Source organism: Nerophis ophidion, linkage group LG11 (assembly GCF_033978795.1).
Source record: "Nerophis ophidion isolate RoL-2023_Sa linkage group LG11, RoL_Noph_v1.0, whole genome shotgun sequence".
NCBI classification, from domain to species: Eukaryota; Metazoa; Chordata; class Actinopteri; order Syngnathiformes; family Syngnathidae; genus Nerophis; species Nerophis ophidion.
The window spans coordinates 18,545,331-18,555,330 of NC_084621.1; the positions used below are offsets into that span (position 1 = coordinate 18,545,331).

General features: G+C 45.7%; 1 protein-coding gene across 3 annotated transcripts in view; it reads left to right on the top strand.

Annotated features, from left to right (window-relative positions):
• sphk2 (sphingosine kinase 2) overlaps window positions 1–10,000 on the top strand; it is a 35,729-nt gene that overhangs the window by 6,304 nt on the left and 19,425 nt on the right. The window contains exons 2-3 of one of the 3 annotated variants that reach the window (XM_061915245.1): window positions 6,949–7,200; window positions 7,283–7,752. The exons of 1 other annotated variant lie outside the window; for it this stretch is intronic. In XM_061915245.1, the coding sequence (XP_061771229.1) occupies window positions 7,299–7,752 (454 nt within the window). In that variant the 5' untranslated portion in view covers window positions 6,949–7,200; window positions 7,283–7,298. Of the gene's footprint in view, window positions 1–6,948; window positions 7,753–10,000 lie in introns of all 3 variants that reach the window. One more of the 3 variants, XM_061915244.1, reaches the window with a different exon arrangement.

Genomic DNA, 10,000 nt, shown 5'->3' on the forward strand with positions numbered 1-10,000 from the left:
ACGCTGTCATTGTGTCTCAGTGGCTACTTCATGTTGTCATTGTGTCTCAGTGGCTACTTCACCCTGTCACCGACTCTCAGTGGCTACTTCACCCTGTCACTGACTCTCAATGGCTACTTCACCCTGTCACCGACTCTCAGTGGCTACTTCACCCTGTCATTGTGTCTCAGTGGCTACTTCACTCTGTCACCGACTCTCAGCGGCTACTTCACACTGTCATTGTGTCTCGGTGGCTACTTCACCCTGTCACCGACTCTCAGTGGCTACTTCACCCGGTCATTGCATCTCAGTGGCTACTTCACGCTGTCACCGACTCTCAGTGGCTACTTCACCCTGTCATTGTGTCTCAGTGGCTACTTCACCCTGTCACCGACTCTCAGTGGCTACTTCACGCTGTCATTGTGTCTCAGTGGCTACTTCACCCTGTCACCGACTCTCAGTGGCTACTTCACCCTGTCACTGACTCTCAGTGGCTACTTCACCCTGTCACCGACTCTCAGTGGCTACTTCACGCTGTCATTGTGTCTCAGTGGCTACTTCACCCTGTCACCGACTCTCAGTGGTTACTTCACGCTGTCATTGTGTCTCAGTGGCTACTTCACGCTGTCATTGTGTCTCAGTGGCTACTTCACGCTGTCATTGTGTCTCAGTGGCTACTTCACCCTGTCACCGACTCTCAGTGGCTACTTCACGCTGTCACTGTGTCTCAGTGGCTACTTCCCCCTGTCACCGACTCTCAGTGGCTACTTCACGCTGTCATTGTGTCTCAGTGGCTACTTCACCCTGTCACCGACTCTCAGTGGCTACTTCACGCTGTCATTGTGTCTCAGTGGCTACTTCACCCTGTCACCGACTCTCAGTGGCTATTTCACCCTGTCACCGACTCTCAGTGGTTACTTCACGCTGTCATTGTGTCTCAGTGGCTACTTCACCCTGTCACCGACTCTCAGTGGCTACTTCACCCTGTCACCAACTCTCAGTGGCTATTTCACCCTGTCATTGTGTCTCAGTGGCTACTTCACCCTGTTACCAACTCTCAGTGGTTACTTCACGCTGTCATTGTGTCTCAGTGGCTACTTCAACCTGTCACCGACTCTCAGTTGTTACTTCACCCTGTCATTGCGTCTCAGAGGTTACTTCACCCTGTCATTGCGTCTCAGAGGCTACTTCACCCTGTAACTGACTCTCAGTGGCTACTTCACCCGGTCATTCTATCTCAGTGGCTACTTCACCCTATCACGGACTCTCAGTGGCTACTTCACGCTGTCATTGTGTCTTAGTGGCTACTTCACCCTGTCACCGACTCGCAGTGGCTACTTCACGCTGTCATTGTGTCTCAGTGGCTACTTCACCCTGTCACTGACTCTCAGTGGATACTTCACCCGGTCATTGCATCTCAGTGGCTACTTCACCATTTCACCAACTCTCAGTGGCTACTTCACCCTATCATTGCATCTCAGTGGCTACCTCACCCTATCATTGCATTTTAGTGGTTACTTCACCCTGTCACCGACTCTCAGTGGCTACTTCACCCTATCATTGCATCTCAGTGGTTACTTCACCCTGTCACCGACTCTCGGTGACTACTTCACCCTGTCATTGCGTCTCAGTGGCTACTTCACCCTGTCATTGCATCTCAGTGGCTACTTCACCCTGTAGCCGACTCTTGGTGGCTACTTCACCCGGTCATTGCATCTCAGTGGCTACTTCACCCTGTCACCGATTCTCAGTGGCTACGTCACCCTGTCATTGCATCTCAGTGGCTACTTCACCCTGTCATTGCGTCTCAGTGGCTACTTCACCCTGTCACCGACTCTCAGTGGCTACTTCATCCTGTCACCGACTCTCAGTGGCTACTTCACCCATTCATTGTGTCTCAGTGGCTACTTCACCGTGTCACTGACTCTCAGTGGCTACTTCACCCTGTCATTGTGTCTCAGTGGTTACTTCACCCTGTCACCGACTCTCAGTGGCTACTTCACCCTGTCACCATCTCTCAGTGGCTACTTCACCCTGTCACCAACTCTCAGTGGCTACCTCACCCTGTCATTGCATCTCAGTGGCTACTTCACCCTGTCACTGACTTTCAGTGGCTACTTCACCCTGTCACCGACTCTCAGTGGCTGCTGGGGACAGCGTGGCGCGGTTGGTAGAGTGGCCGTGCCAGCAAACTGAGGGTTCCTGGTTTAATCCCCACCTTTCTCCTGATGGGTGGTGGTTAGGGCCTTGCATGGCAGCTCCCGCCATCAGTGTGTGAATGGGTGAATGTGGGAACAGTGTCAAAGTGCTTTGCGTTACAAGTATAAACCATTTACCATTACAATTTACTTCACCCTGTCACCGACTCTCGGGGGCTATTTCACCCTGTTACCGACTCTTGGTGGGTACTTCACCCTGTCACCGACTCTCAGCTCCATTTTTGTTTCATCTGACCACAGAACCTTCCTCCAGAAGGTCTTATCTTTGTCCATGTGATGTCAGATGAAACAACAATGGAGCTGTTTGGCCACAATACCCAGCAATATGTTTGGAGGAGGAAAGGTGAGGCCTTTAATGCCAGGAACACCAAACCTACCGTCAAGCATGGTGGTGTTTGTATTATGCTCTGGGCCTGTTTTGCTGCCAATTGAGCTGCTGCTTTAAATGGGACAATAATAAAGGAGGATTAGCTCCAAATTCTTCAGGACAAGCTAAAATCATCAGCCCGGATGTTGGGTCTTGGGCGCAATCTGGTGTTCTAACAGGACAATGAGGTAAAAAATGTGGTAAAGGAATAGCTCAATGAAGGTTTTAGAATGGCCTTCCAAAAGCCCTGACTTAAAAGAAGCAAACGTCATGAATGTTTTTTTTTGTGAGCAACAAGTATGTGCTCCAATCACTACGTCACAAAAAAATAAGAGATTGTAAAGTCAAGACAGCCATGACATCATGTTCTTTACAAGTGTCCAGACACTTTTGACCAGGACTGTGCATGAGAGGATGAAAGGTCGTGTCACCGAGTTCGGAAAGAAGACATGAAAAGATGAAAAGAAATGGGTGACGACTTTATTGCATCGTCATGCTCTCTGGGCCTTGTTGCCATGGCGATGTAGCCTCCGCGCTGCCGCTCGCTTCGTCCCGACTTGTTAGCACAAGTGTGACCAGCGGCTTCAGATGTTTGCACACCGGTGAGCGATGCCGTGGCGTCCCGGTGACTGGGGTGTGTGCGTCCGACACGGTCTTGGCTCTGATTGGCTGCGCTGAGAACAGGAGGCAAGTGGTGTCATGCGGGGCACGGAGCTGTGAAAAATTGAATTTACCACTTTTGAGGTGTGTTTGGGCTCATTGTCCTGTTGGAACACCCAACTGCGCCCAAGACCCAACCTCCAGGCTGATGATTTTAGCTTGTCCTGAAGAATTTGGAGCTAATCCCATTTAAAGCAGCAGTTCCATTGGCAGCAAAACAGGCCCAGAGCATAATACTACTACCACCATGCTTGCCGGTAGGCATGGTGGTGGTAAAAACATGAAAAATTGCTTCTCGCCTCGAGAATAAAACATATTTGATATTAAAAAATGCACGCTTTGAAGACACTAGTGTGTGTGCGTATACACCAGGGGTGTCCAAAGGGCGGCCCGCAGATAATTTTTTAAAGGCCCCACGGCACATTTTAAAAATACAATTGAAAAATTTTTAAAACGTAAAAAGAGATATAAAGGAGCAAACAGGTGAAATGTAACAAGAAAATGTTGCCATGTTCACTCTAATAACACAAAGCTGCCATGCAGGCTTTTTCTTTCTTTAAAAAATAATAATGAATCAAAATCAATGTCATTATGAATTATTGACCTATTCAAGGCTCCAATTACGTCACGTTAAATTTTACACTTTGAAATATTTTTTGGGGGGGAAATGTTGCATATTTTGTGTTTGCCATATAAATAACTGAACTGTTTTTTCAAATAAGGGCCTAAAATGAACAAACAAAAAACATAAACAACAATAAAACTTATAATTGACGGATAGATCTGAAGTTGATCTCGAGATATTTGTGTCAAAAGTAAAAAGTAAAAGCATTTATAATTTTTTTTTAAGACTTTAATGAGTGACCCTTTTCGATCCCCAATAATTTTAGTGTGGTTTGTTTTTAAGTGTCATTGCTCCAAAAATAATAATGAATTAAAATCAATGGTGTTATTATTAGTTATTGACTTTTTTAAGGCTCCAATTATTATATTATCTCGAATATTCCACTTAAAAAAATATTGGGTGATAATATTACATATTTTGTGTTTTTTCAATGTAAAAACAGGGTTTTCTTTGACAAAAAGAGCATACAACTTAAATATTTAAAATCATTATATTGACAGGTGGACCTAATGTTGATCTGGAGATTTAAAACTTGAATAATAATAAAACAAAATAATACTGAATAATGACACATTTTTGATATTTTTTTGACCAAAACCCTTTGGGGGCCCTGAGATCAAGCCTGATTTGAGACCTAAATGTATATTGGTTATATATATACATATATTGTATTGGTTTTTAAAACAAAAAAATGTCAGATTGGCCCCCGCTTGCTTTGATTTTTCAGTCTGCGGCCCTAAGTGGAAAAAGTTTGGACACCCCTGGTATACACAGTGGTGGTCAAAAGTGTACGTACACTTGTAAAGAACATGATGTCATGGCTGTCTTGAGTTTACAATCATTTCTATTTTTCTAGATTTTTGTTTCATCTGACCAAAGTACTTTCACTACACACTGTGTCTGCGTCAAAGTACTCGGTGTGCACGCACTGCCAAACGTGCTCCTCTGCTCGTAAACCAACAATGTCACCACAACGCGCCGTCATGTCTGTAAAAAAATATATAAAAATATACCGGTACTTTTCAAAATAAGTATTGTACCGTTTTTTATTAATTAGTACCGTGATGAAGCCTGCAACCTTAGTGCAGTGTTAACAGGGCCTTTGGGGCCGGTGCATAGAATAGAATAGAAAGTACTTTATTGATCCCTCGGGGAAATTCAGCACCACAGTTTGCTCACAATAAACAATAATAATAATAAATAACATATGACACATATTTATATATAATATCGATCCATTTTCTACCGCTTATTCCCTTTTGGGGTCGCAGGGGGCGCTGGCGCCTATCTCAGCTACAATCGGGCGGAAGGCGGGGTACACCCCGGACAAGTTGCAACCTCCTCGCAGGGCCAACACAGATAGACAGACAACAAATATATATGAATAATAAACATAGTCTGTTCAGCCAGCTTCCCAATTTAGAAAGTGGGCTAAATGTTTAAAAAAAAAAAAATAGTTCTGACGTAAAAAGGTCACACCTAAAATCCGGACTGTGTTTTCCTTCCATCCAGTTTTCCACCGCTTGTCCCTTAGAACAGAAATGAGTGCATTTTCAACAGGAAGACTGGAATATTCTTGACCAGGGGTGTAGAACTCCTTCTACATGGGGGGCCACGTGGAGACAAATCTACTCCCAAGTGGTAAAAATCACAGCCCGATAACTTAAAAATAAAGACAAAATGTTTAATATTTAAAAATAGAACAAGCACATACTGAAAACTTACACTTCCATGTCGCGGTTAATCGTATTCTATCTTTATTTGTCCTTTTATTTATCATTTCTGAATAAACAATGTGATAATGTTCATCATTCTGTGTTCATTTTCAATCTATCAAGATAAAAAAAAATTATATCAAAGTCAAATTCCATCCATCCATCTTCTTGCGCTTATCTGAGGTCGGGTCGCAGGGGCAGCAGCCTAAGCAGGGAAGCCCAGACTTTCCCTCTCCCCAGCCACTTCGTCCAGTTCCTCCCGGGAGAACCTGAGGTGTTCCCAGACCAGCCGGGAGACATAGTCTTCCCAACGTGTCCTGGGTCTTCCCCGTGGCCTCCTACCGGTCGGACGTGCCCGAAACACCTCCCTAGTGATCAAATTACACAATGTTATTTCTTTAGTTTGCTCATTTTCCCCGACTGATTTACTAACTAACTACTCCGTGGCCTAGTGGTTAAAGCGTCCGCCCTGAGATCGGCTGAGTCATACCAAAGACTATAAAAATGAGACCCGTTAAAAATCCCTGGGGTTAAATCACCAAAAAATGATTCCCGGGCGCGGCCACTGGCGCTGCTCACTGCTCCCCTCACCTCCCAGGGGGTGAACAAGGGGATGGGTCAAATGCAGAGGACAAACTTCCCCACACCGAGTGTGTGTGTGACAATCATTGCTACTTTAACTTTAACATGTGGTTTAATTCATCTACAAAGACTTGCTATTGCGACATCTAGTGGACACATTCAGTTTAATTTTTTCTACTGAGCAAACTTGTTAGAATAATAGTATCTAAGTTTGTGTTACATTTATTTCAGCTCGCTCTGCGAGAGGATAAAAGCTGTCTTTGTTCCTACCAAGAAAAAGGCTTATAAAAGTCCAGTGTAAAGGACAGAGAGCAACATGAAGGTGTCGGTTTGTTTGATGTATTGTAATCCACAGAAAGATATTGTCTACAAAGCGGAGTGGAAACAGGACGTGACGCAATGTTCCAGTCACCTTTTCTTTGAACTGTTTTACGACCTTTTCTTTGAACTGTTTTGTAATCAAAGACGATGGCTGTTTACGACCCCCATCCCTTAGAAACAACTGTTGCCATGTAGTCCAAATAAAAGAGGAGGTGTGCAATCTTTGGTCAGAGCGTGATGGAGGCTGTACAAGAGCACAGCCCAGTTGTTTCTCCTTAATGGAGCCAAATGTATTCTGTCTCTGTTTGATTCCTTGCTGCTTGTCTTGTTTAATAGATGTCATCAGTGTTTGAACTTGACAAAGCACATGCCGCGAGCCGGATAAAACCTGTTGTCGTTTGACGCCCTTGGTCTTGCCAGTCCTGCTCTCATGTCCCACAAAGCCAGGTAGTAAAAGCCAACACTGTTGTCTTCATGCAGGAGCGGGGACCTCAGGGAGGGAAGGCCAGGCTTGCATTTTCTCCACGCCGTGAGCAGAAGGCGCCGCCTGGAGGTCGGTGTGGCTTGCACTTTTCTCCACCTGGTCCAGCCTCCTTGTTGGATAGAGTCCACTTGTTGAGGAGCTGATGGAAGTGGCCCTGGAGGACTGGACTGACGCACTACAGCATGAACTGGAAACTCTTGAAGACTCCAACATGGACGCTGCTTTTTGTCTCCTAAGTTAGTAGATAGGTTTTTCTCTGCAAGGATGCGCTCCCCAGAACCGTCCTCCTTCCACTTATCAGAAGCCCTTGTCTCCTAAGTTAGTAGATAGGTTTTTGTCTGCAAGGATGCGCTCCCCAGAACCGTCCTCCTTCCCCTTATCAGAAGCCCTCCTTCACGGCCAGTTTGCCAGCTGGGGAGGCGGCAGCGGCAACAGCTGCCCCAACAGCCCCGGGACCCCTGGGGGACAGGCCCCCGCCGCCCCTCCGCCCGCAGTCCCGGCCTCCAGCTACGCCCTGACCCTCACCCACGTCCACGTCCACATCCAGCGCCTGTCGCCGCGAGCGGGCAAGGAGGCTCGCCTCCTGCTGCCCCTGGCGGAGCTGGTGGGCTGCAGCTGCCCCCGGGCCCCCGCACCCCCTCTCCTGGTCCTCTATTGGTACCCGCCGGGGAAGAGACGCAAAGGGGTGTCGCGGCGCAGGCAGGTGAGGGCCTACCTGGCCGAGAGCCGGGCCGAAGCGGAGAAATGGTCGGCGGCGGTGCAGTGCTTACTTGCAGGTGTGGCGGTCACCTCTGAAACAGGTGAGAGCAGATTTGACCCAACTAGGTGGGCTAGAACTACACTTTTAGGCTATGAGAATTTGCTTAAGGGCCGAATGTAATTGTGTTTGCATATATGTGTAGCGTATTTCCTTGAATTTCCGCCGGGGCGCTAATTATTTAAAAACCTCTTCTCACTCCGGCACTTACCAAAGGCATGCAGTAAAAATGTTAGTGTGATGTAAGGATACCGTCATGAAAAGCACATTTAATATAAAAAAACTTTTATTATGGTCTTACCTTTACTTATAAATGAAGTCCATGCCAGCTCCTTCTGATCAAAAGCATCGATATCTTGTTTATAAAAGTCTTCCTTATCTTTCTTCAGTTTTAAAAGTATCTGTCTCGATGGAGATCTTCCTTCATTACCTCCTGCTTCGGTTGAAATTCCAGTTTAGAAAACTGTTTTATTTTAATAAACACACGCTGCTCACTCTTACTGGTCCAATTCATATCCGTCCCTACCTCACTCATATCACTTCTTCTGCAGCCGAGTAGTTGCAAGAAGGATCACTAGTACCCTCTACCACCAGGAGGCGGGAGTCATTCAATGACTCATATTTGACACATGCAGCTACGGTATTGTGACAGTCTCAAGCCGTCGTCTTGCGGGGTCCCAGGACCACCAAGGAAGGACATGGCTTGAGCAGTTTGACTGTTTATTTTTCAATAAAACCTCAGTCCAGGTTGCTCTTCCGCTCCTCCTCTCCACTTGCTCGCCATCTTGAGCCGGGCTCCAGCGTGCCCTGCCTGTCTGTCGGACCGTCGGCTCCACAGGTATATTAATAAAACACAGCTGCTTACTGTTCCTTTTAGCATACCGGTATTCAATAGCTTGGACCTTAAATCTTACTGAATAGCTCTTAAATCTTCCCTTTATGCAATTTCAAATTACCGGTATTGAAATCAGCCTCCTCCATTTTGAAAATGATGACAGTGGAAGTGTCACTCGTGACATTACGAGTTTTACCAGGCGGTAAACTTAGCATTCGCTAATTATTTTGCGAAGCGAGTTTGACCCGGCAGTAATTCAAGGCAGGCGCATACTATATGCCTGGCGGCAATTCAAGGAAATAAGGTATATATATACCTGCGATGAGGTGGCGACTTGTCCAGGGTGTACCCCGCCTTCCGCCCGATTGTAGCTGAGATAGGCGCCAGCGCCCCCCGCTACCCCAAAAGGGAATAAGCGAAAATGGATGAATGGTATATATATATACATTGCGGCACCTGCAGTGAGTGAACTAGTCCAAAAGATGGTACCATAGCACAAACAATAACACAGCGTTTTAAGTGTCTTTGCATGTCTTTATGGCTGTCAGCAAAAAAAAAAAAATCCATAAATTGGACGCAACGTTTTGCACACCGCAGGGTTTAGAGCGTAGGGAAAAAAGTAGACTAATAGCCCGGAATTTGCCATAACTTGTTCGCTGGGGTAACCAGTTTTCGTAAGAACGGCGTTACAAGGTTTTACTAATAACGAGTAATCTAGTGACTTCTATGTACAGTGGTGGTCAAAAGTGTACGTACACTTGTAAAGAACATGATGTCATAGCTGTCTGGAGTTTCCAATCATTTCTACAACTCTTATTTTCATGTGATGTAGTGATTGGAGCACATACTTGTTGGTCACTAAAAACATTCATGAAGTTTGCTTTTTATGAATTTATTATGGCTCTACTGAAAATGTGAGCAATCGAAAGTATACATACAGCAATGTTAATATTTGCTTACATGCCTCTTGGCAAGTTACACTGCAATAAGGCGCTTTTGGTAGCTTCTGCTTACATTTTTCACCAGAAAATTGCTGCAGTTCAGCTAATTGTGATGCTTTTCTGACATGGACTTGTTTCTTCAGCATTGTCCTACACCTTTAAGTCAGGACTTTGGGAAGGCCATTCTAAAACTTTCATTCTAGCCTGATTTAGCCATTCCTTTACCACTTTTGAGGTCATTGTCCTGTTGGAACACCCAACTGCGCCCAAGACCCAACCTCCGGGCTGATGATTTTTAGCTTGTCCTGAAGAATTTGGAGCTAATCCTCCTTTTTAATTGTCTCATTTAAAGCAGCAGTTCCATTGGCAGCAAAACAGGCCCAGAGCATAATACTACCACCACCATGCTCGACGGTGGGAATGGTGTTCCTGGGATTAAAGGCCTCACCTTTTCTCCTCCAAACATATTGCTGGGTATTGTGGCCAAACAGCTCCATTTTTGTTTCGTCTGACCA